The 27,697-nt window shown below is 44.9% G+C and overlaps 1 protein-coding gene across 1 annotated transcript in view; it reads left to right on the top strand.

Annotated features, from left to right (window-relative positions):
* The window catches only part of RYR3 (ryanodine receptor 3), a 680,585-nt gene that overhangs the window by 399,118 nt on the left and 253,770 nt on the right, over positions 1-27,697 (top strand). Inside the window, exons 60-64 of the mRNA XM_066572425.1 lie at positions 739-860; positions 1,351-1,400; positions 5,507-5,567; positions 9,499-9,737; positions 20,451-20,532. Of these exons, the coding sequence (XP_066428522.1) occupies positions 739-860; positions 1,351-1,400; positions 5,507-5,567; positions 9,499-9,737; positions 20,451-20,532 (554 nt within the window). The remainder of the gene's footprint in view (positions 1-738; positions 861-1,350; positions 1,401-5,506; positions 5,568-9,498; positions 9,738-20,450; positions 20,533-27,697) is intronic.

Here is a 27,697-nt window from a genome sequence, read left to right as displayed (position 1 = left end):
AAAAATAGCATTTTTTTTCATTTATATTTTTTATAAAAACAACAAGCAGAGAAGCTCTATTTGTGTCTTTTTATTGTTTTTTTGTACACTGTGATATATCATTGAGTTAGGGGGGTTTCCCATTTTGAACATTTATAGCATATCCACAAGATATGTCTTGATGCCATGTCTGATAGATTGTGGCCCCACCTGTCGAGATAAAGGGGGGGGTAAGGTTAAAGCAACCCTCCAGTCCCAGACACAAATGGCCTCATCACTTATCTAAGACACCATATGCTGACCTGATTGGCTAGCAGTGCTCATGTGAGCAGCGCCGGCCAGTCAAAGTAGTGTGTAGTGTCTTAGATTTTCGATGCATTGCCAATGCACAGTGGGCATCAGGTAGTTGGAGAAATGGAGCGGACATATGTTGGTGTGGGAGCAGAGGGTCTATTTTACCTTTCAGACATACCCTTGAAAGATGGAAAATCCCTATCCTATATATCATAACCCTGGATGGTTGTACCTGCAATATGATAAGTTCGTTGATCTAGTAGCAAGCTAAATGTCATAGTGCTTGTTATCATTATTTAAGCAGTACTTTATGCTTTTTTGCAGTTTGAGACTTTTGTTTCCCAGACTAGCTTGCCCTTCTGTCCTGGCAGGGACCACAAAGTAGGGACTATGCTAAATCTTAGTATGTGCCTCCTCTCTTCTATGTATGCCACTAATCAAAGTTGCTTGTGTTTACTGTTACAGGTTCTCTTACCTCTTGTGGACCAGTACTTCAAGAATCACTGCCTCTACTTTCTATCCTCTCCAATAAAAACTCTGAGCAGCAGCGGCTATGCATCAAACAAAGAGAAAGAAATGGTGGCAAGGTAAGTGGCGAACATTTGTGTTTCATTCCAGATATATTGAACTTCAAACAGAATCAACGTCCATCTCACATTGGCATGTATTTTTAGAAGTGCTCTTGGCTATTACTTCTGAAATGTTAGCATTTGCTATTGTTTCTCTATATGAAAGCACATTCATTTACATAGTTTATAATGTTTCCAGCTATTTATTTTACATATTCATCAACTTTTATGTGTAAGCCACCATTTATACATTCTCATTAGAGGCCTTCGGAGGCAAATCACACATTGTTTGCATAGGGCTGTCCTACTAAATCTTCCATACTTCCGTGTCTTACTGTATGACGATGTCTGTTAAGTGATTAGAAATGCAGTATGTTGTTGTATCTGTATGTAAGTATGGCTTTTGCACGTCTGTGTCTTACCAATTTCAATATTATTCTTTGCATCTTTTCCCTAACTTGTTACCATTTTTTTCTCATTTCCTCTGTACTTCTCCCTGTCACTTCAGTCTGTTCTGCAAACTGGCAGCTCTTGTAAGACATAGGATATCACTGTTTGGTAAGTCAATCTCAGAGAGGCTAGGAAAGGAATTGCAAGCAAGGGTACTCTCTCTATTAAATAATGCATGGAAATGGCACGTAACATGACTTCTGTGTTGTGTGAAAATAACACATGGAAATCTTGAAAATATGTGTAAGCAGACACAAGTTCACATAATTTATGTAATGCTAGGTATTATCGATACAAAACACTAAAAATAGTTACAAATGGTTTCAGTGAATCTCCACTTTTTATTATCATCTTTTAGGTTAAAAAATGTTGAAATATTCTAGTTCACCGTAATAGAAAAACAGCAATAATGGTTATATAGATAATACATAGAGCATCAACATACGCATGCAATAATATGACAATAATAAAAAAAAGACAAGAAAGGATGGCAACATAGGGAAAGATAGCAAAGACAGAGAGGAGGTGGTGCTGTAAAGTCATAAACAACCTGCAGGTATAATATAATTACATTACATTGTTGAGCCTCTCTGCCAGGTACAATGTCAGCATTCAGACATGTATCCCCAGCAAGTACTGAGGAAGGGATTCACCAAACCTCGAAACGTGTTTACATACTGCTTTTAATTAATAAATAGAGAATCTTGGCAACAAACTATTTAATTTTATTATATTATACCTAGAGTCCGCGCCACAAACCCAAGATTAGTTTTTTATTTTCTTCTTGTCTCTATGGTTAAAACATTTGCCCAGGTGGGTATAGCGTTACTTAGAGTAAGTGGCAGCTTCTATAGTAGAGACACCTCCACTGTGTCTCTGTATCTTATCCTTCGCTTACCACCCTTCAAAAGGAGGACATAGTTCCCATTTCCACAACTCCATTTATATTTCCATATACTACTTGGGTAGCTCCACTACTTTTTTTCTTCCACTACTCTACACTATAAACGATCTACAGGGAAAAAATGCATACTTAGCCCCAAGTGGGAGTTGCCTTGTATACTAAAGTCTCTAGATACCCAATCCAATAGAAACAAGTATTGTAAAATTTGTCATGGGAATTGTGGATGGATGTAGTAAGGTCCTCAGTTCTCATTACCTCCTGTCTACTAGAAAACTACTGACCGATAGTCTGCACTTCTGCTTGAAGTCATAGAGCAGGTGTGTCCCCTTTTCTATATAAAGTGTTTGACCACTTACTCCTTGTAGCAAGAAAGAGGAATATCACAGAGATAGAGCACGATAAAAGTAGGCGAGAAAGGGAGTGAGTAATCTGTAAATCTGGAAGTGATACACAATACTTATGTCAAAAATGTAAACAAAATAGGGATTCCCCTCCCCCCAAAAAAATGAAGTATTGTGCCCACCTTAGATTCACATTTTTTGCTGAGTAGGGAAATAGATGAAAAAGCATGTAGTTTAGAGGGACCTTGTACTATCTAAAGACAAGTGCCGCTTCTTGTGTCGTACTGAATATGGAGGGCTTATGTGTAAGCTGGTAGAGTCTTGTCACATTGTTCCGATTTGAAGGACTCTTTCCCAATTTACAATGAAGGAGGAAGTACCTGTGGAGGAGGTGATATCATAAATATGGGACAGTGCATGATGCATACTTTCCAGAAAAACACAGATATGTTGGAAGCAAGTTTTGAAATGTGCAAATTTCCCAGGGGTCTGGAAAGAGTATAGGAAAAATTTTAGTTGAGGAACCTGCCAGAAGTATTGGACATATAAATCTGTGCTGTCCTGCAATGAGGATATCATTTTTATCTTTGAACCATCTAGAAATGTAGTGGTTCAGAAATCACTATCTGTGAGTTACAAATGGAAAGGACCTTTATCCTTAGCGTAAACTGGGAACAGTGAAATCGCACTTTGGGGAAACCGGCAAACTGTAGTTTTAAGAGTGGGTGCAATGGTAGGATGGTTTGAAAGCTATTTTGGGGTTTTACTTATGATCAATGGAAGTGTTGATAAGGGAGTTGTGAAGAAAATCTTTTCTATATGAACCCATTGCTTAGTTGGTTCCATGTCAACAGTAGTTAAGGATTCTTTAGAGATGAACACTGTGATATTTGATCGGAAGGCTAGCTACCTTCATGAACTTTGGAGTGAGTTAAGATGTCTTTTGCAACTATGACAGATCTGTTTGCCCAGATTATTTTGGTGAGACAAGATGGGTGGATTGGTAATGCTAAAAAAGATAAAGAATTCGGGGACTACACTCATCTTAAAGGGGTTGTCTCGCGAAAGCAAGTGGGGTTAAGTACTTCTGTATGGCCATATTAATGCACTTTGTAATATACACCGTGCATTAAATATGAGCCATACAGAAGTTATTCACTTACCTTCCCTGCGCTGGCGTCCCCGTCTCCATGGCTCCGTGTAATTTCAGCGTCTAATCTCCCGATTAGACGCGCTTGCACAGAAGGGTCTTCTCCCATCTCTTCGGTCCGGCACGAGCGGCATTCTGGCTCCGCCCCCTTCTACGCGTCATCGCGTAGCTCCGCCCCCGTCACATGTGCCGATTCCAGCCAATCAGGAGGCTGGAATCGGCACATGTGATGGGGCGGAGCTACGCAATGACGCGTACAAGGGGGCGGAGCCACAATGCCGCTCGTGCCGGACCGAAGAGATGGGAGAAGAGGACCCTTCTGCGCAAGCACGTCTAATCGGGAGATTAGACGCTGAAATTACACGGAGCCATGGAGACGGGGACGCCAGCGCAGGGAAGGTAAGTGAATAACTTCTGTATGGCTCATATTTAATGCACGGTGTATATTACAAAGTGCATTAATATGGCCATACAGAAGTGTATAACCCCACTTGCTTTCGCGAGACAACCCCTTTAACGATGAAGCATCATGCAAACCAGTTGCAGGTGTTTTCATACACCCAATCGAAAACCTTTTGGTATTCACTGATAAAACATACATCAGGAAGACCTTTTACGTGGCATGATGAAAAAAAGTTGATGGCTCATGTAGTGTTATCTTGGGCCTTCTTTGGGCATGTAAGGTGAGCCTTCAGAATATCTCAGGGGAATTTGATGCTTTGTACAATGCCGTTGAGAGGAGATGTTGGTTGAGCGTGAAGTTGAACTGTGTGTAATATATCAAAGGGAGCCCATCCGGACAAAGTGAAGGTCTCCCATGTCCTTTGTTCATAATGTACGTCTATACAGGGAAATTTAAAACTGATTGCTATAAAAATAAATTATTAAACTAATCAGCATATAATTTTAAATCTGTTAAAATTAATGGAGCAAAATGGTATTAAAGAGTGGAAATTCACTTGGAAGTTTAGATGAAGCTGAAACGTACGTTGAATAATTTATAGTATAAGAGAACTGCTTATTAGCAAAGATATCCCAGAAATCTCCACCTTTAGATAGCTTCAATAATAAGATGCAGATATTGTAGAAATGATGCTATGCTAAAATATGAAAAAAGAGAGATTCTGAGAAAAAAAACACCTAATATTTTCAGATCTTAAACAGCCCCCTTAACGGTTAATGAAATTATGAAGCATCGTCACCCCCTTACACCATACTATGGTATACAAAACTGTTAGCTTAGAATTGCAGTCATTGCAACTGACGTCAATGGACACAAAGGACTTCATTCACTGGGTGTAATGCTTTGCTTTCCCTGTTACACAGCTGTTTTATTCAGGTAATAACTGATTAGAACATAAAGTCACCTCACGCTATCTTCTTGTTTTAGAAAGACCCATGATTAGAAAAGCGGTTTCCAAAAGGGACAATACTTGGAAGCACTTTAAGACATTTGTTTCCTTACATCTTTTTATTCCCAGCATGCTCAGCCTTTTGTTGTCAGCAAAGAATAAGAAACACAGTTGTCCAAGATTCGATAGTTTTAATATATTTTCAGTTTTTCTTAGTCTGGAGAAATCACGGCCAGTAAGTTAATAAGTAATAAAGTAAGGACCTGTCCTGTAGCAAACCCTAAAATAACATCATCACTGTTGTGTATGTTTCATATCTTTTCTAATATGCATGTCACCAGAGCGCCATTGTCACATGTATCAAATGCAAGAATGACACAGTAGCCAGTGCAAACACATTTAATTAGCATGCTGCGTTGAAAGTCAATGTGTGCCCTAATATGTTTACTTTCATCACTTTACTGCAGGAAGTGATTCCGCAACCATGGTGAGCTGTCTGCACATTCTGGCTCAGACACTTGACACACGGTACTTTTATGAATTTTTATTTGAGCTTGTTGTGAGTTTATATTGTTTTTGTATCAAGTTTTTATCACGGACACTCTGAGTCATTGGTTACGTGAAAATGAACCTGCCATAGAGCCTGCCACTAGTGCACCCACTCCTATTGGGGTAATCACACTGATCCTCTAATTCAGAGGTTGCCAACTTTTTATGCTTTATAAACCACATCATTTAAGTCAATAATGTTAACCATTTCCAATTTATTGTCTGACGTCTTCCTACATTCTGATTGAAGCTTATACAACTCCAATGTCAAAAGACGTCCAACAGGGTATTCTTACTGTCTATTGCCAGCCACTCCGCTGTTGGAGCCTCTTTGGCGCACACACACTAGCTTTAGCCCGCAGATGGCACCGTTGTATAACAGCAAAAAGAGAAAGCTTTCGGGGAAACTCTAAATCCAAAATTTGATTGGAAAGGGTTAATGCATATTAAATATTAAGAATATTTTTCTATTTTTTAAATACATTTATCAGTTTGAAAATGTCCACAGTGCAATTACATTACCTAAATTGTCAGTGTTCTGCTGATAGGATATGTTTGCAACATAAGTGGATGTCATGTTTTAGTAAGTGCATATGGTTATATCTCAGGGCTCCTATGGTGAGCCACATAGTTGAGGGTTGCAAGCCACATGTGGCTCCAGAGCTATTGGTTGGCGAGCAGTTCTCTTATTCAAAGTGGTCTGCCATAGCAACAGGTTCTTTTTAGAAAAAAACATTTTTATGTTAATTTTAGTGCACTGAATTATAGAACCACCCAGAAGTCATTTAAATGTTGGCAAAAATACTAATTTTAATCTGAAAATTTTTGCTCCTGAACTTCCTGTCGGTTTGGGTTGTTTGGACTGCATTACAGTACTGTGCAGTCACCATGCCAAAAGGCTGTGTTGCCATATAGCTCTAGGCTTAAAGGAGCTGTCTGGTTTAAAATTTTCAAGTACCTAGTCATAAGAATTGATCGATGTGAACATGCCCTTTAATCATTTAGTTAATATTTACAGTATTCATTAGCTTTAGATACTGTAAAATCAGCAGATGTGACCGATTCATTTGTCAGAACAATAACTTGTAAATCAGTGGTGCCAAAATGATTGGTTGTGAATCATTAATTAAATTCCCACCCATAAGTGCTGATGAGTACTGATAATTTTGCAAGTGTGGGAAAATGTATTGGACTGACTTTCTAGTTGTTTGTAGTCACTAGTTATTCTTTTTACAAGCATAGCATTACAGGGCTCCAGATGGTGACCAAAATGTTCACCAATGCACCCAAAATTTTGCAAATGTCAATAGACTTCTTTGTCTAGTTGCCATTTGCAACCATCCCTGCCGCAGAACAGTGCAGCTGTAATGAAAGAAAGACTTTCTCTTGCCTTCTGCATATGTGTGTGAACAAGGCACTTCTGCGACATAAAGCCCTACCCCCTGACAACCACACATTGCCCACGCCCATCAGGGGGAGGAGAAAGCTCACTGCCCTACTTCTGCTGTGTTAGTTAATTATGTAATATGAGCCGCTTGCTAGCAGCTCCTGTCAGTGTGATTGTGGGACAGCTTAGTGTAAATTCTGTGATCAGATGAGGAGGTTGCTTTTCAGGTATCACATGGTAATGTTATGGGGAAAAGACACCTGACAGTGTTTCTTGGGTAGGGGGTGCCTAGCACCTCATAAACCTACTGAGGGGGGCACCTGGTGTCTGTCAATTATTGAGGGTGGAGGGGAGCCCTTAGTGTATGATAATGTTATTGGGACATGTAATAATATTTTATTGAGTATTGTTATGGGAAAAGGACCTAACTATGTCATTAGGGAGCAGAGGGCACCTGGCATTTGATAATGCTACTGGGGGAAAGAGAGTGATAATGTGTTTGCGGGTGGAGTAGGGAGAGCTTTGCATATAACTATACTGTGGAGGGGAACACGTTGGTAATTGGACAAAAGGTTAGATACCTCCATGAAATTTGGGGTAAGTTAAGATGGTCTTTGCAAGTCGGCAGGGGGGAGGGGGGTAAGTGGGGTTGGATGTGATGGTGCTGGATGTGGTTATTATGCCATGCGTGATGAAACGCTGGATGGGGTTATTGTACTGCAAGGGTGAAAATACTGGAGGAGGGTATTATACCACAAAGAGGGAAATGCTGGGTGGGGTTGTTATACCGTGAGGGAAAAATTCTGGGTACAGTTATACCATCAAGTGGTAACGCTGCATGTCTATGTGTAGCTTATAAAGTAAAGTATATACTCATTAAGTTTTTATCATAAAATTATATACATTTTTATTTGGCAACTAGATTTTACAGTTTTGGAGCCAATGGTTCCTGGTAATATTTTTAGTCTGGAGCACTGCATTAAAGCTGTTTTCCAAGACTTGATATTGATGACCTATATTAATAGGCCTTTAGTATCAGATCAGTGGGTGTCCAGCTCTTGGTACTCCCATCTATCAGCTGTTTAAAGTGATTGGGGCAAGCACTGAGACCTCTTTATTGTACTGTATACCAGGCACAGTGCAGTACATTTTGTGGCAGCTGTGCCTTGTATTGTAGCTCAGTCTCTCTCACTTAATTAGGACTGAACTGCAGAAAGGTCATGTGACTGATGAATGTGACATTAAAGGCCAAAGAAGAGACCCATTCAAACAGCTGATTGTGGGTGCTGGGAGTCGGGCCATCAGCTATCTGATATTGGTTAACTGTCTTAAGGATAGATCTTCAATATTTAAAGGAAACCTGTCACAAATTAAGCTATGGTGCTGTTAGCGGACGTGACAGGTAGCCGGATGAATTATCTTGTATACTCTCCTACAGTCAAACGGTGTTACCCGTGAAGATCGTGCGGTGCGCGAAAATCTGGCTCTTTTCAGGTTCTCGTGTACACACTCTCCTACAGACTTGTATGGCAGAGCATGTGTGCAGGAATCTGAAAAGAGTTAGATTTCTATGTGCCGCACGATCTTCACTGGGTGACAGCGTTTTACCGTGCAAGTGGGCGAGTATAAAAAATATATTATGTAAATGTAATGTCATGTCTCCTAACAGCACCACAACTAAAGGCCCATTTACACGTAACGATCATTGCTCAAAATTTTTTCAAACGACCGAAAATGAGCAATAATCGTTGTACGTAAACACTTTCATCATGCACTTTTCGTTTGAACAATGGTTTTAAGGTGAATTTATAATCTATCATTCCGACACTGTGAGATAAAATGTCTCTCAATAGACCACATGCTGTTATCTCCACGAGAGCCGGCAGATAACCTTGAAATCTTCCGGCAACCACAAGCAGAACAATGCAGCTGTGTGAGTAATCACATGCTGGGCTCTGCAAACAGCTCCTGGAGGCCCTTTTACATGCAAATGATGATGATAAAGTGTTAATTGCCATTAACACTTTATGCAAATAGATCACAAAATATTTCAAACTTTCAGTCATTTGAAAGATTATCTTTGCGTATAAATGGGCCTTTATAGTTTATAGTGCTGTGGGGACATGACAGTTTTCCTCAAAGTCCTGAAATATCCCTTTAAACAAGAATTAGATAAGAATTTCCTATATAAGACGATTCATAATGTCTGCATGTGTATAGTTTAAACTACACTATTTTAATATTAAATCCATTATCTTATGGTCACAGGTTTTTGTGTGACTAGAAAAATAAGGTCTGGGTTTTTTTTTAGAGCTCGCTATTGTAGATTCTGTCAGGTGTTGAAGCTTAGCTTCACTTGACTGAATCTGACCTGCAATACTAGATACAACCCATGGACGAGTGTCACTGTTTCTGGAAAGTTGACTCAAATTGCGAACACACATTGACTGATTGTCTTGTGATTTGTAGCCTATTTACCAACTTTATGTTTTAAATGGAGCTTACCTGTTTGTTCCCCTTCAGCACAGTGATGAAGTCTGGTTCTGAGCTGGTAAAAGCTGGAGTAAGAGCCTTCTTTGAAAATGCTGCAGAAGATTTAGAAAAGACCTTGGAAAACTTAAAGCTTGGAAAATTCACTCATTCAAGAACTCAAATGAAGGGCGTTTCTCAGAATATTAACTACACCACAGTGGCTCTCCTTCCAATCTTGACTTCCATCTTCGAACATGTGGCTCGTCACCAGTTTGGGGTTGATTTACTGTGTAAGTTTTTTGATAGAAGGATTTCTCCTACTCCAGATTAAGTGCAAATTAAAATAGTTTCCACGTATCCACTGGATGTGTTGCTGGAATCAACCAGTCTTGTGAATGGGGTGTTCAAGTGGCTACACTTGTGCATGTGTATTCATATCTACTATAGACAATAATTGAGAAAGTCTGCACAATGTCTCTGCTAATAATGGGGACTGAATACTCTGATTATTGGCATTAGTGAGGGTCCCGTGGTAGCATCACAAATACGCTTTGTTGGAAAACTTAGCTTTATGTTTTGACTTCCCTAACGATTTTCACCTTTTAATCACTTTAACCTATTTTACACTGGGATAAGTATCAGAAAACAAGGTCAAGGTGAAAAAAGCTGGAATTGCATTTGTAAATATTAACTAGGAACGCGAGTTGTGGGCAGCAAAAATATTTTCCTTGCACAATTTACATGACTACCTCTAAATGGGACACTAGAAAAAGGAATTGAACCTATACAAAAATCAAATAGATCAGTTTAAGCCTTTCCCTGACAAAGATGTATCCACTACGTATGATGAATGTCCTTGTTTAAATGGTTATATCTCAGGCTGTACTGCAGATAGAGCTTTGATTGCAGTCTTGTTTTAAAGATAAGAAAAAACACCAAACTTATTAGTAACACAGCTTGAGTAAGTTGAAGTATATAAAGCTAGTTGATGTGCATTTTAGGCAAAAATGTATGTTAATGCATTTTTTAATTATTTTTGTTGATCATAAAATTACATGAAGGTGCTGATAGCTGTCAGTAGTCCGTCAAGACAACTACAATCTTCAGGTTGCCTGTTTTCAGAAAATATATTGGTATGGGCGGTTTAACCTGAGTTTTTTCTTTGGAATTTGACATTTATCTGTAAACATTAGAGATGAGCGAACGCGTTCGTCCGAGCTTGATATTCGTGCGAATATTAGGGTGTTCGGGATGTTCGTTATTCGTAACGAACACCATGCGGTGTTCTGGTTACTTTCACTTCCTTCCCTGAGACGTTAGCGCGCTTTTCTGGCCAATTGAAAGACAGGGAAGGCATTACAACTTCCCCCTGCAACGTTTAAGCCCTATACCACCCCCCTGCTGTGAGTGGCTGGCGAGATCAGGTGTTCGCCTAATATAAAAGTCGGCCCCTCCCGCGGCTCGCCTCAGATGCGGTGTGAGTTAGATGAGGGACAGTGCTGTTTATACCGGAGCTGCTGTAGGGAAAGAATTGGTAGTTAGTGTAGGCTTCAAGACCCCCCAAAGGTCCTTATTAGGGCCACTGATAGCTGTGTGTTGGCTGCTGTTAGCAGTGGGATTTTTTTTTTTCTCAAAATCGCCTCTGCAGACCGTTGCACCTGGCATTAGGGACAGAAGTGCTGCATAGGCAGGGAGAGTGTTAGGAGTGAGTGTAGCCTTCAAGAACCTCAACGGTCCTTTCTAGGGCCATATTTATCCGTGTGCAGTACTGTCCAGGCTGCTGTTAGCTGTGCTGCATTTTTTTTGGGCTTCTCAAAATCGCCTCTGCAGAGCATTCCACCCTCCATTGATACTGCAGGGAAAGAATTGTATAGGCAGGGCCACAACACAGTTATTATTCATTGAATATATGCAGTGCTGCCTTTTGGTGGGAAAAAACTGAAAACAAATCTATTTGTCCAGCCTCTGTCCGTCCTTACGGGCGGTGGAGACGTGTGAGCTGCGTGAAGAACAGTGCTAAATCATACGCACCCAGCTACGCTTTACTGCTGGCTTCGCCATTTGCTTTCCTTAATTGGGAAAAAAAATACCTGCTCTGCCAGAGTTATAATAACTCTGCTACCCTCACGTTCTGTGACACATAAGCAGGGACACAGCACAGTTATTAAACTTCTCATGTTCATAGAATATACGCAGTGCTGCCTTTTGGTGGGAAAAAACTGAAAACAAATCTATTTGTCCAGCCTCTGTCCGTCCTTACGGGCGGTGGAGACGTGTGAGCTGCGTGAAGAACAGTGCTAAATCATACGCACCCAGCTACGCTTTACTGCTGGCTTCGCCATTTGCTTTCCTTAATTGGGAAAAAAAATACCTGCTCTGCCAGAGTTATAATAACTCTGCTACCCTCACGTTCTGTGACACATAAGCAGGGACACAGCACAGTTATTAAACTTCTCATGTTCATAGAATATACGCAGTGCTGCCTTTTGGTGGGAAAAAACTGAAAACAAATCTATTTGTCCAGCCTCTGTCCGTCCTTACGGGCGGTGGAGACGTGTGAGCTGCGTGAAGAACAGTGCTAAATCATACGCACCCAGCTACGCTTTACTGCTGGCTTCGCCATTTGCTTTCCTTAATTGGGAAAAAAAATACCTGCTCTGCCAGAGTTATAATAACTCTGCTACCCTCACGTTCTGTGACACATAAGCAGGGACACAGCACAGTTATTAAACTTCTCATGTTCATAGAATATACGCAGTGCTGCCTTTTGGTGGGAAAAAACTGAAAACAAATCTATTTGTCCAGCCTCTGTCCGTCCTTACGGGCGGTGGAGACGTGTGAGCTGCGTGAAGAACAGTGCTAAATCATACGCACCCAGCTACGCTTTACTGCTGGCTTCGCCATTTGCTTTCCTTAATTGGGAAAAAAAATACCTGCTCTGCCAGAGTTATAATAACTCTGCTACCCTCACGTTCTGTGACACATAAGCAGGGACACAGCACAGTTATTAAACTTAGATAATTCATTCACTAGAGGCAGTGGGGCCTTTCGTTTTCCAAAAAGGGCAAAAATTATATTTGGCCTGCAGTCTTGTGCCAATTTATTTCCTGCCTGTGAAATCAAATCACTGGTAATACAGCATGCTGAGGGGTAGGGGTAGGCCTAGAGGACGTGGACGCGGCCGAGGACGCGGAGGGCCAAGTCAGGGTGTGGGCACAGGCCAAGCTCCTGATCCAGGTGTGTCGCAGCCGACTGCTGCGCGATTAGGAGAGAGGCACGTTTCTGGCGTCCCCACATTCATCGCCCAATTAATGGGTCCACGCGGGAGACGGTTATTAGAAAATGAGCAGTGTGAGCAGGTCCTGTCCTGGATGGCAGAAAGTGCTTCGAGCAACCTATCGTCTACCCGCAGTTCTGCGCCGTCCACTGCTGCAAATCCGAATCCTCTGTCTGCTGCTCCTCCTTCCTCCCAGCCTCCTCACTCCACTACAATAACACCTGCTCAGGAGCGGGAGCACTCCCAGGAACTGTTCTCGGGCCCCTGCTTAGATTGGGCAGCAGCGGTTCCTCTCCCACCAGAGGAGTTTATCGTCACTGATGCCCAACCATTCGAAAGTTCCCGGGGTCCGGGGGAAGAGGCTGGGGACTTCCGCCAACTGTCTCAACAACTTTCTGTGGGTGAGGAGGACGATGACGATCAGACACAGTTGTCTTGCAGTGAGGTAGTAGTAAGGGCAGTAAGTCCCAGGGAGCAGCGCACAGAGGATTCGGAGGAAGAGCAGCAGGACGATGAGGTGACTGACCCCACCTGGTGTGCAACGCTTACTCAGGAGGACAGGTCTTCAGAGGGGGAGTCAAGGGCATCAGCAGGGCAGGTTGCAAGAGGCAGTGCAGTGGCCAGGGGTAGAGGCAGGGCCAGACCGAATAATCCACCAAGTGTTTCCCAAAGCGCCCCCTCGCGCCATGCCACCCTGCGGAGGCCGAGGTGCTCTAAGGTCTGGCAGTTTTTCACAGAGACGCCTGACGACCGACGAACAGTGGTGTGCAACCTTTGTCGCGCAAAGCTCAGCCGGGGAGCCAACAACAACAGCCTCACCACCACCACCATGCGCAGACATATGATGGCCAAGCACCCCGCAAGGTGGGACGAAGGCCGTTCACCGCCTCCGGTTTGCACCCCTGCCTCTCCCCCTGTGCCCCAACCTGCCACTGAGATGCAACCCCCCTCTCAGGACACAGGCACTACCGCCTCATGGCCTGCACCCACACCCTCATCTCCGCTGTCCTCGGCCCCATCCAGCAGTGTAGTTCAGCGCACCGTTCAGCCGTCGCTTGCGCAAGTGTTCGAGCGCAAGCGCAAGTACGCCGCCACGCACACGCACGCTCAAACGTTAACCGTCCGCATCGCAAAATTCATCAGCCTTGAGATGCTGCCGTATAGGGTTGTGGAAACGGAGTCCTTCAAAAGTATCATGGAGGCGGCGGCCCCGCGCTACTCAGTTCCCAGTCGCCACTACTTTTCCCGATGTGCCGTCCCAGCCCTGCACGACCACGTCTCCCGCAACATTGTGCGCGCCCTCACCAACGCGGTTACTGCCACGGTCCACTTAACTACGGACACGTGGACAAGCACAGGCGGGCAGGGCCACTACATCTCCCTGACGGCACATTGGGTGAATTTAGTGGAGGCTGGGACAGAGTCAGAGCCTGGGACCGCTCACGTCCTACCCACCCCCAGAATTGCGGGCCCCAGCTCGGTGCTGGTATCTGCGGAGGTGTATGCTTCCTCCACTAAAGCACCCTCCTCCTCCTCCTCCTCCTCTGTCTCACAATCAAGATGTGTTAGCAGCAGCATGTCGCCAGCAGTCGGTGTCGCGCGGTGTGGCAGCACAGCGGTGGGCAAGCGTCAGCAGGCCGTGCTGAAACTACTCAGCTTAGGCGATAAGAGGCACACGGCCCACGAACTGCTGCAGGGTCTGACACAGCAGACCGACCGCTGGCTTGCGCCGCTGAGCCTCCAACCGGGCATGGTCGTGTGTGACAACGGCCGTAACCTGGTGGCGGCTCTGCAGCTCGGCAGCCTCACGCACGTGCCATGCCTGGCCCACGTCTTTAATTTGGTGGTTCAGCGCTTTCTGAAAAGCTACCCACGCTTGTCAGACCTGCTCGTAAAGGCGCGCCGGCTCTGCGCACATTTCCGCAAGTCCCACACGGACGCTGCCACCCTGCGCACCCTGCAACATCACTTTAAGCTGCCAGTGCACCGACTGCTGTGCGACGTGCCCACACGGTGGAACTCTACGCTCCACATGTTGGCCAGGCTCTATGAACAACGGAGAGCTATAGTCGAATACCAACTCCAACATGGGCGGCGCAGTGGGAGTCAGCCTCCTCAATTCCTTTCAGAAGAGTGGGCCTGGTTGGCAGACATCTGCCATGTCCTTGGTAATTTTGAGGAGTCTACCCAGGTGGTGAGCGGCGATGCTACAATCATTAGCGTCACCATTCCTCTGCTATGCATCTTGAGAAATTCCCTGCAAACCATAAAGGCAGCTGCTTTGCGCTCGGAAACGGGGGCGGGGGAAGACAGTATGCCGCTGGATAGTCAGGGCACCCTCCTGTCTATTTCTCAGCGCGTACAGGAGGAGGAGGAGGAGCATGAGGAGGATGAGGAGGAGGGGGAAGAGACAGCTTGGGCCGCTGCTGACGGTACACCGGCTGATTGCCTGTCATCCTTTCAGCGTGTATGGCCTGAGGAGGAGGAGGAGGAGGAGGAGGATCCTGAAAGTGATCTTCCTAGTGAGGACAGCCATGTGTTGCGTACTGGTACCCTGGCACACATGGCTGACTTTATGTTAGGATGCCTTTCTCGTGACCCTCGCGTTGCACGCATTCTGGCCACGACGGATTACTGGGTGTACACACTGCTCGATCCACGGTATAAGGAGAACCTGCCCACTCTGATTCCCGAAGAGGAAAGGGGTTCGAGAGTGTTGCTATACCACAGGACCCTTGCGGACAAGCTGATGGTAAAATTCCCAGCCGACAGCGCTAGTGGCAGAAGGCGCAGTACCGAGGGCAAGGTAGCAGGGGATGTGCGTAGATCGAGCAGCATGTACATCCCAGGCAGTGCAACAGTCTTTAAGGGCCTGGCCAGCTTTATGGCTCCCCACCAAGACTGTGTCACCGCTCCCCAGTCACGGCTGAGTCGGCGGGAGCACTGTAAAAGGATGGTGAGGGAGTACGTAGCGGATCGCACGACCATCCTTGGTGACGCCTCTGCCCCCTACAACTACTGGGTGTCGAAGCTGGACACGTGGCCTGAACTCGCGCTGTATGCCCTGGAGGTGCTTGCTTGTCCTGCGGCTAGCGTCTTGTCGGAAAGGGTGTTTAGTGCGGCTGGGGGAATCATCACAGATAAGCGTAGCCGCTTGTCAACCGACAGTGCCGACAGGCTAACACTCATCAAGATGAACAAAGGCTGGATTTCCCCAGACTTCTGTTCTCCACCAGCGGACAGCAGCGATACGTAAGCAATACGTAGGCTGCACCCGCGGATGGAAGCTACGTTCTCTCTCACCATCCAAAACGGGGACATTTCTGCTTCATCAATCTGTGTCTAATATTCCTCCTCCTCCTCCTCCTGCTCCTCCTCCTGAAACCTCACGTAATCACGCTGAACGGGCAATTTTTCTTAGGGCCACAAGGATCACTCAAATAATTTTTCTGAACAATTTTTAAAAGTTTCAATGCGCTTAAAAGCATTGGAACTTTAACTTGAACCAATTTTTCGTTACACTGGGCTGCCTCCAGGCCTAGTTACCACTTAAGCCACATTAACCAAAGCGATTAATGTGTTTCACCTGCCCTCTTGGCTGGCCATGGCCAATTTTTGGGATGTACATTAGTACTGTTGATACAGCAATTTTTGTGGGCCCTCGCCTACAGTGTAATCAAATTAATTTTTAGCCCACCTGCATTACAGCTGACGTAACCTCAGCTGTGTTGGGCAATGCAATGGGATATTTTTGTGTACCGCCGGTGGGTTCCAGGGAGCCACCCATGCTGTAGGTGCACACGGAGTTTTTAATACATCTGTACACTTCTAAAGAACCCCAGTCTGACTGGGGCATGCAGTGTGGGCCGAAGCCCACCTGTATTACGCACAACATTACTACCTCAGCTGTGTTGGGCAATGCAATGGGATATTTCTATGTACCGCCGGTGGCTTCCTGGCACCCACCCAGGCAGTGGGTCCACAGGGAATTATAAATGCATCTGTTTCCACTTATAAAGAAACCCAGTCTGACTGGGGCATGCAGTGTGGGCCGAAACCCACCTGCATTAACCCTTTCCAGTCCACTGTGTGACCTGTGAAGACATTAGGGTTTAAGGCTGTACAGCTCCGTTGTTGGTAGACGTCCGTCGGGGTTCTCTTACTGTATATTGCCAGCCTCTCTGCTGTCGGAGCCTATCCTACGTGTCAGCTCATGCAGTACAGGCTTTAGCCAGCATATAGCGCCGTTGTATAACGGCAGAAAAAGAGTAAGCCCCCTAGGAAAACCATATACAAATTGGATTGGAAAGGGTTAAGCACAACATTACTACCTCAGCTGTGTTGGGCAATGCAATGGGATATTTCTATGTACCGCCGGTGGCTTCCTGGCACCCACCCATGCTGTAGGTGCACACAGAGTTTTTACTACATCTGTACACTTATAAAGAACCCCAGTCAGACTGGGGCATGCAGTGTGGGCCGAAGCCCACCTGCATTAAGCACGACATTACTACCTCAGCTGTGTTGGGCAATGCAATGGGATATTTCTGTGTACCACCGGTGGGTTCCAGGGAGCCACCCATGCTGTGGGTCGACAGGGACTTCACAATAGGGAGTTGTACCTGCCTGTGTCTATGAATTAAAAAGCCCGGTCTGACTGGGGCATGCAGACACCTTGACAGAATGAATAGTGTGTGGCACATAGGTTCCCCATTGCTATGCCCACGTGTGCAGCTCCTGATGGCGGTGGCACAGGATTATATTTCTCATTGCTTCTGTACAGCATTGTGGGCTATCTCTCCGCCACTTTTAAAGAGGGTCGCTGCCTAGCCGTGCCAACCTCTGCAGTGTGTGCCTGCGGTCCCTCGTCATGGCAGACGCAATTCTAAATAGACATGAGCGTGGTGTGGCATGAGGGCAGCTGAAGGCTGCCCAGGGACACTTTGGTGTGCGCTGTGGGGGGGAGGGGGGGCGGTTGGTCAGCATGTAACCCAGGAGAAGTGTCAGTGGAGTGTCATGCAGGCAGTGATTGTGCTTTGTTGGAGGTAGTGTGGTGCTTAGCAAAGGTATGCCATGCTAATGAGCGCTTTTCAGAAGTAAAAGTTGTTGGGAGGGGGGGGGGCCCACTCTTGCCGCTATTGTGGCTTAATAGTGGGACCTGTGAACTTAGGATGCAGCCCAACATGTAGCCCCTCGCCTGCCCTATCCGTCACTGTGTCATTCCCATCACTTTCCTGAATTGCCCAGATTTTCACACATGAAAACCTTAGCGAGCATCGGCGAAATACAAAAATGTTCTGGTCGCCCATTGACTTCAATGGGGTTCGTTGTTCGAAACGAACCCTCGAGCATCACGGGAAGTTCGTTACGAATAACGAACACCCGAACATTTTGGTGTTCGCTCATCTCTAGTAAACATCAAAAGTATAAAAATTGTTCTGGCTACTGGGGGTCAAAATGTACAAGAACCCCTGGCAGTCAAACGATTAAATGATTATTATTACTGGTAATGTAGTGAGATTTTTGTAGACTAGTGGTGATCAACCTGCCTACTTTTTCCTAGAATATGTTTTGAATATTACTCATTGGACCCATAGAGTCTTAAAGGGGTTTTCTGGGCATGTACTATTGATGACCTATCCTCAGGACCTCAGGATAGGTCATTCATAGTTGATCGCCAGGGACCTGCTATTCAGTATCCCTGGTAATAAACTGATTAAATGTCCTGCTGTCAGTGCAGCAGGCCAGACATCATCATCGAGGTTGAAGGCAGAAGTGCCATAGTGGGCTTCACTCACATTGAAATTAATGGGTGCTAAAGCCTCCTATTACACTTCTGGCTCTGACAACAGGATTGGACGTGTAAGTGTAATTGAAGGCAATACTCCCATTGATCTCAATGGGAGTAAAGGCCTCTGTGACGCTTTTGCCTTGACCCAATGATGATATTCAGTCCGCTGCACTGAGAGTGGTCTGGGCGATCAGCTGATCACTGGGGATCCTGAAAAGTGGGTCCCCAGTGATCAACTATTGATGACCTAATCCTGAAGATAGGTCATCAGTACTATTTGCCCGGAAAACCTCTAAACACAGGATGTACAGTTACGTCCTGTGCATTTAGGGTTTGCACAGAGGGCAATGAAAATTGATGGGGATTGTGGTTGTAATTCACAGTCATCCTCTATAATGACATAAAGAGCACAGCACCGATGTCACTGGGTCTTTATACAGCAGCCTACAGTACATCTGTAACACATAATCTCCTTAAAAATAAGCAATTGTTTTGCTTAGATTTAACAATCTTGCTGAACCATAGCAATTATACATAAATATACTATTCAATATATTTTTATATTTCCAACATAAATTACATTTATCGTTACTAAAGCACACTGTAAGTTCCCTGAGCTTCATGCTGGTGTCTGCAATGACATTTACAGAAAGGTACATAGCTTGCAGCACTGCGCAGGAATATCTCCAGGCGGCCAGCAGCATGCATTAGATTTATAATTGATCAGAGATCATTGCTAGAGGCACCCTCAAAGTGGCCATTACCTTTACCAGTATATTTCTAAGGCGTGCTTAATACAAGAAAAGCATGGCAATTTTGACATGGTCATTATTCATTTTCACATTCTGGCTTGGCTTATATCCTTTGTCATATTGCAAAGCCTGTTAAAAGGTCAGATATAGAGATGAGTGAGTATACTCGCTAAGGCACATTACTCGAGTGAGTAGTGCCTTAGCCGAGTATCTCACCGCTCGTCTCTAAAGATTCGGGGGCCGGTGCCGGTGACAGGTGAGCTGCGGCGGGGATCGGGGGGGGGGGGGGGGGAGAAAGAGAGAGAGAGATCTCCCCTCCATTCCTCCCCACTGCTCCCCACCCCTCGCCGGCCCCCGAATCTTTAGAGACGAGCGGGAAGATACTCGGCTAAGGCACTACTCGCTCGAGTAATGTGCCTTAGCGAGTATACTCGCTCATCTCTAGTCAGATATTGACTGATAAGGTAACTACCATTCTAATAGGTGGCACTGTGGAGGATTATTCCATCACTCATTTACATGACATTATTATACATTAATGATCTTAAACATGTCTACTATATTATAATGGGTATTGTATCTGGACTCGCTTGTCATAATAGAAAACGACTATCTTAAACTGTACTAATTTTTCTACTAGACTCATATGGTAAATAGCAATGCTTCAAAAAATATAAATATCTGACAACCACAACTCTGAGATAGAATCAGAAGCACACAGTGCCAGTCACAATCAAAATACTAACAACAACTTGTACGTCCGTGCATGAGTGAGTGTGATTGTGAGTGACTTACATGTTCCGCCCCTCATCACATGATGGTGATGTCATCACAGGTCCTGTACGCACACGTCTGCTGTCCGGCTACATGTTTATTAGTATTCCATAGCAACTGAGGCCACAGGGAATTTGTAGTCCGCCCATAATCTGCACAAGGATGCAGGACCTGTGATGACATCACTGTCATGTGATAAAGGGTTTGAGCATGTATTACATGAGAGAAAGTCTCATGTACTACTGGCTATGCTATCTATAAATTTCCTCTAATTGATACATCAGGAAATTCCATTGGTCATTTTGCAACGCAATAGACCACATATGTGTAGTTGCAATTGCCTTAGACATACAGTATATTAATCCTTCATACAAAAGTATTTTAAAATTGTTGTTTTTTTTTTTTTTAGTGGATGATGTTCAAGTTTCCTGTTATCGAATCCTCTGTAGCCTGTATTCCCTTGGGACGGGGAAAAACATCTACGTTGAAAGGTTCTAATCTATACACTTCTTATACTTCTACTACTATGTTAAGCAGTGAGAAACTGAATTCTATCTTGTGTGTGCGGCTAACTAATAATGTTATCACCCTGCATTCCCAATTAGTGTTTGCTGTCCTATGCAGTAATAAGGGCATTAGTGCCCACATGCTGCCCTTATCCAGCCTTCTACCTATACATCACATGTTACATTTGTAAGGGAGAGTGTGTTTGTATATGTAGTGACTGTATGCAAGAAAAAGTAAGTGAGCCCTCTGCTTTTGTAGCCATTACAAGCTAAGGTCTATTGAAAAATGTTATTGATGCATAGTCCACAGTAACCAATTTTTGTTGGGAAAAAAAAACAGATTTATCAGTAACCAGGCTTTGTGTGCCTTTATTTAATGAGCAAAGCACCTGTTTAACCCACATTTCCAATCTTAATTGAAATATCTATTGCAAATTAGCTTCTGGAGAAGTTACTAATACAAAGGGTCATTTGCTTTTTCTTCCAACACTGTGGATGATTAATAAATGTGTTCAATAAAAGATGTGAACTGTTTGTGTTACTTATTTAATTAAACTGTGTTTGTCTATAATGGTGCTAGTACAATGTAGCATTTTTTCTGTTGCAGGATGCAAGCTGAGCTTTACGGATTGCAGCAAGTACCTGGCTTCTGCATATTGTTTGACTTGATAAGGCAGGTGCCAGCCGCAATCAGCATTTCTCCACCTGCATTTTGCAGCAAAGAAACATTGCATTTACTAGTACCTTAAAGGGGTTGTCCGGCCATAAACATTAGGTCTCATTACTTCTGTTTGCCCAATACAATGCACTTTGTAATATACATTGTGCATTGTAAATTAGCCAAACAGAAGTTATTCACTTACCTTTTGGGGTGCCCCCCCCTGTGTTACTCCTCGGTTGCCATTGGTTCCGACTAGTCTCTTGTCCTCTTCTTGTCGGGACGACGGGGACGCGCTTCTCCAGCACAGCTCTCGTGGGGGGGGAGGAGGAGGGGGGAGGATGGATGGATGTGTGTGTGTGTGTGTGTGTACTGATCTGTGCTATTGTAATGTCAGGAGACCCGGCTGTCAGAAGTCCGGGGGGGGGGGGCTGTGTGTGTGTGTGCAGTGATGTGTGCTACTATAATGTCAGGAGGCCCGGCTGTCAGAAGTCGGGGGGGGGGGGCTGTGTGTGTGCGCAGTGATGTGTGCTACTGTAATGTCAGGAGACCCTGCGGACATATAGACTTGTAGCGGTGGAGTGTGCGGTCACATAGACTTGTAGCGGTGGAGTGTGCGGTCACATAGACTTGTAGCGGTGGAGTGTGCGGTCACATAGACTTGTCGCGGTGGAGTGTGCGGTCACATAGACTTGTCGCGGTGGAGTGTGCAGTCACATAGACTTGTCGCGGTGGGGTGTGCGGTCACATAGACTTGTAGCGGTGGGGTGTGCGGTCACATAGACTTGTAGCGGTGGAGTGTGCGGTCACATAGACTTGTAGCGGTGGGGTGTGCGGTCACATAGACTTGTAGCGGTGGGGTGTGCGGTCACATAGACTTGTAGCGGTGGAGTGTGCGGTCACATAGACTTGTAGCGGTGGAGTGTGCGGTCACATAGACTTGTAGCGGTGGGGTGTGTGGTCACATAGACTTGTCGCGGTGGAGTGTGCGGTCACATAGACTTGTCGCGGTGGAGTGTGCGGTCACATAGACTTGTCGCGGTGGGGTGTGCGGTCACATAGACTTGTAGCGGTGGGGTGTGCGGTCACATAGACTTGTAGCGGTGGGGTGTGCGGTCACATAGACTTGTTGCGGTGGAGTGTGCGGTCACATAGACTTGTAGCGGTGGAGTGTGCGGTCACATAGACTTGTCGCGGTGGGGTGTCCCGTCACATAGATTTGTAGCTGTGGGGGGGTGGTCTGTCACAGTAATTTGTCACGTGGGGTTGGAGGGGGGCTGTGACAGTAATTTGCCGTGCTGGGGGGGGGGGGGGGGGGTAGCGTGGGGCTGTCACAGTAATTTTTCACACGGTATAATCATGCCTGTGCAGGGAGGGGAGGAGGTAAGCTGTGTCTGTTGTGAATGGTGGATCCTGTGTTATCTATATATAGGTATTACTGTACTTGTAGGGGGGAGGGGCAGGGGGTGCTGTTAGTGTACTTGTGTGTGGGCACTGTAAAGGGGGACTCTGTGGGGGAGGTCACGGGGGGGGCACTGTATAGGGACGCTGTGGATGGGGGGACTGTGGGGGGCATGTGGAGGGGGGCTACTTTGGAGTGCACTGGGGGGGACTCTGGGGGGGTGGCATGTGTAGGGGGGGTACTGTGGGGGGGAATACTGGGGGGGCACTGTTGAGGGGGGACTGTGGAGAATGCTGTGGTTGGGGGGAATGAGGGGGGCTACTTTGGAGGGCACTGTAGGGGTGACACTGGGGGGCACTGTGGGGGGCATGTGTAGGGGGTACTGTAGAGGGCACTGTTTGTGGCACTGTAGGGGGGGACTGTGGGGGATCATTAGGGGGGCACTGTGGGAGAGTGCACTGTGAGGGGGGGTCATTGTGAGGGGGGGGGGTTGCTGTGGGAGGGGCACTATGGGGGCATGTGTGTGTGGGGAAATGTTTTGTTTTACTTTAGCAGGGTGGGGGGGCAGTAGGTAGCCTTGCAGTGGGGGGCTGCAGGAGAGTTCTCTCTCGGCTCTCCCCAGCCCCTCTCCATTCACTATACATAGTGCTACTGTTTACACTCATGCCAGGATTTTATCCTGAACCATGAGTGTATAAGGCAGTCTCCCCTGGTCACACCCCCTCTGATTATAGTATGCAGCAGGGGGCGGGGCCTGGGCGGGGAGAGACTGTAGAGCAGTTCAATAGAGGTGGGCGGGGCTAGGACGTGAGCTGAGGGAGGCCATGAAATCCTGCCTTTTCATGTCTCTTACTGCCATCGGGAGCGCGCACACAGAAGAGGGAGAGCGCAGAGCATTGTGGGAAGGCAGCACAGAGGCGCCATCTTTGAAAGCTGCAGTGAAGATCAGATTCTAAGGTAAGAAACTGACATTGCAGCTGATCTGCCTGCCGGTTTGAGCCCCTGTATGCTGTGTGTTACTATCCTTACTGAAAGGGAAGCAGCAGCATTATAAAATTTTTTTCCCTGTGTGGCCGGACAACCCCTTTAAGGCAGGCTCCACAAGGGGCGGTGCTAGAGAGGGGTTCTCATAGTGATAATTCTCTAACCAAGAGAGAGGGCGAGGGTAGAGGGATCCGCCCTCCTGTGATGAAATACCCGAACGCAGATGTGAACAAAGCCTTGTTATGTCGGCCTTCTATGGTCTTATTATTTGGTTGATAGTTGTATGGTCTTATTCTTTATATAAAAGATCACAAAGGTGGAACTGTGTTTGTATATGTGTGTACAGTATGTATACATGTAGTAATGTGTGTTATTGTAATTAATAGAAAAACATTTAAATGGACATGTTTAATTATTTGGTTGCACAGTGTTTAGCATTGTACAGTGAATTATTTGTCTTACAGAATACAGCGGTATTACTTGGGTTTTTAATGGCAGTATTATTAATGTATTGCAAACCAACTTGACATTTGTATACTGCAGGAAAGCATTTTTATCAGTAGCATTATTTTTTAGGGATAGTGACTGTCCACTATCTTTTGTGCACCATTGATAGTGGGTAGTGATACTGATAATTGTGTTGCTATTATTGTAGTACAGTATATAGTTTCTAGTACTTACTGTTAGATTGACCTTTGCAATGATAACAATTTTGGAACACTGCTCTGATAGGGTAACAATTGTTATATCTATGGGGTTATAAATTTGCAATGAATAAGATTATGTTGTATACAATATTGTTTTCCTTTACAAGCACAATACGGATTTGATATGGACTGTGATTCACACTGGAGGGAGATTCACAGAAGAGTATGACAATGATGGGTACTTAAAGGGGTTTTGTCATTACAACAAAACCCCATCCACCTTCTTGGCCTGGCCTAAAGTTAAAAAAAAAGGCATATTCGGCTGTCCTGGAGCCCCGGGAAGCAGCTGAGAGTCGCTGCCGATATTGGCTGCAACTTTTGGGTAGATGGCTCGGCGGAAGTCAGGTGTCATCTGTGGCCAATTAAAGGCCGCAGTGTCACCATACATGTTTACCAGAAGCATGTACAGTGACGTATGTTCAATTACGCTGCAGCCTCTGAGCCACTGCAGATGACACCTGACTTCTGCCAGGCTGTCAACCAGGAAGTTGCCGCTGATACTGGCAGCTCTTAGCTGCGTCCCAGGCCTCCAGGACAGGCAAGTATGCCCTCTGTGACAACAAAACCCCTTTAAGGGAGATTCTGCAGACTTGGAATTAAAAGGGTATTCCAAAGAGTGAAATTCTAAAATAGTCATAAAACATCTGCCACTCTTCACTGTTAGGACTTTAAAACATAACCTTTAATAAAGCAATTAAAATTTAAAATAGTACTCACAAAGACTGACACACATAATACATAAAGAAAAATATTAATAACTCTGGAAGTGTATCTCAGAGGATTCTTGAAAATGTAGATGCCATATATCGTGCTTTCTAGGTATAGTGTGATGCCTTAACTGGTATCTATTCGAGGCAACGAATAACCGTTTTAGGGTGATAATACACCCCCACAACGGTAGTATCTACAGTCTTGGGAAACTGATAGTGCCCAAGACCGAGATTATTTGTGCTGGTATTAGCACCAAGAAGGCTTAATCAATATCTGGTCCTTGGTCCGACGCATTTCGCTCAACTTGAGCTCCTCAGGGACCTCTTGTGAATATTTAATATGCCTCTCAGGATCTTAACAGCAATTGCATAATAACCAAATAGTGAGCATTCAGTTGGTCTCAGGTAAATATATATCTTGCAGATCAGATGTTATCTGCAATGAAGTATATAATACCTCTTAATATGGTTAAAAAAAATTTATTTTTTTTTTCTTCAAAAAAGTTTTTTTCTGAAAAGTTCAGAGTAAGCCATGTATCAGAGTCTCGCGTTGTGCGAGAGACAGTGCTGCATGGACTTTACACACCCATGCCTTGCATCTACCTTGATAGCTTGCTGGCCCCTATATATTTACTAATTCCTATCTACCAGTGGTAACGATGTTACCTAATAGTTTTTAGGTCACACACTGGAGAATTTCTAACTACTATCTCTCTCCGCTAATTAGATTCTATTAGTGCCTTATTCCTAATGCTTCTCTGATTACAAGATAGCAAAAAGTATCGCACTAAGTAGCAGGTAGATCAGTAAAATAAAAAAGGATAGAGCAACAGCAAGCCAACCACCCTGATGGTGAGTGATTGGTATCCAATCAGGGTGGTTGGCTTGCTGTTGCTCTATCCTTTTTTATTTTACTGATCTACCTGCTACTTAGTGCGATACTTTTTGCTATCTTGTAATCAGAGAAGCATTAGGAATAAGGCACTAATAGAATCTAATTAGCGGAGAGAGATAGTAGTTAGAAATTCTCCAGTGTGTGACCTAAAAACTATTAGGCCGGCTTCACACGAGCGTGACGGGCTCCGCTGCGGAATATTCCGCAGTGAAGCCCGTCACGGCGCCCCCCAGAGACCCCATACTTACCAGCGGAAGATAGCGTGAAGACACTTCCCCGCCCACCGCCGTCGTGTCATGTGACACGCCCACCGCGTTACATGACGCAGCCGGCCGTGTCACGTGACGCGCCGGCCGTGTCATATGACGCGGCGGCGGTAGGCGGGGAAGCGTTTTCACGCTATCTTCCGCTGTGTTACAGCGGGAGATAGCGTGAACGGACGGCTTCCATTGACTGCAATGGAAGCCGTCAGCGCGTACACCCGTGGCAAATAGAGCATGCTGCGGGTGAGGACGGGAGATTTCACGGTGCGAAATTCCGCGGTGGAATTCCGCATCGTGAGCATTGTGCTATTAGGTTCAATAGAACCTAATAGCAGGGGACAACGCAGCGGATTTTTGCCGCGAATTTACGCGGCGTAAATCCGTTCGTGGGAAGGAGGCCTTAGGTAACATCGTCACCACTGGTAGATAGGAATTAGTAAATATATAGGGGCCAGCAAGCTATCAAGGTAGATGCAAGGCATGGGTGTGTAAAGTCCATGCAGCACTGTCTCTTGCACAACGCAAGACTCTGATACATGGCTTACTCTGAACTTTTCAGAAAAAAATTTTTTGAAGAAAAAAAAATATATATATATTTTTTTACCATATTAAGAGGTATTATATACTTCATTGCAGATAACATCTGATCTGCAAGATATATATTTACCTGCGACCAACTTAATGCTCACTATTTGGTTATTATGCAATTGCTGTTAAGATCCTGAGAGGCATATTAAATATTCACAAGAGGTCCCTGAGGAGCTAAAGTTGAGCGAAACGCGTCAGACCAAGGACCAGATATTGATTAAGCCTTCTTGGTGCTAATACCAAGCACAAATAATCTCGGTCTTGGGCACTATCAGTTTCCCAAGACTGTAGATACTACCGTTGTGGGGGTGTATTATCACCCTAAAACGATTATTCGTTGCCTCGAATAGATACCAGTTAAGGCATCACACTATACCTAGAAAGCACGATATATGGCATCTACATATTCAAGAATCCTCTGAGATACACTTCCAGAGTTATTAATATTTTTCTTTATGCATTATGTATGTCAGTCTTTGTGAGTACTATTTTAATTGCTTTATTAAAGGTTATGTTTTAAAGTCCTAACAGTGAAGAGTTGCACATAACATTTTGGACTTTACTTGCCCCCAGTGACAAATTTAAAACATCTGCCAGTGCTATAGTAAATCCACCCCTTACGTTTCCTCTACTTTTTGTGCTCTCACCTTCATTTTGCAGCTGTGCTTTGCTGTTGTTTACACCCGCACTTCCTGTTCATAGTTCTTCTGTGCTTCTCTACTACATCTCCCATAATCCTCTGGGCCTGTTCACTCTGTATCCTCCTCTTACACACAGCTCATGAATATTAAATCCCATCCACTAGATCAACAATGATCATCTAGCTGCTCTCATTGTTTCACAAAGCTGAATAAGAGGTAGAGTCTGTATCACTGTCAACAGCTACAAAAGAGGTAGAGCGCCTGTATCACTGTCACTGGCTATAGAAGAGGTAGAGCGCTTG

Source organism: Eleutherodactylus coqui, chromosome 6, assembly GCF_035609145.1.
Source record: "Eleutherodactylus coqui strain aEleCoq1 chromosome 6, aEleCoq1.hap1, whole genome shotgun sequence".
Classification (NCBI taxonomy): Eukaryota; Metazoa; Chordata; class Amphibia; order Anura; family Eleutherodactylidae; genus Eleutherodactylus; species Eleutherodactylus coqui.
The sequence above is the reverse complement of the archived record's forward strand: the minus strand, read 5'-3'. Positions and strand labels throughout refer to the sequence as shown.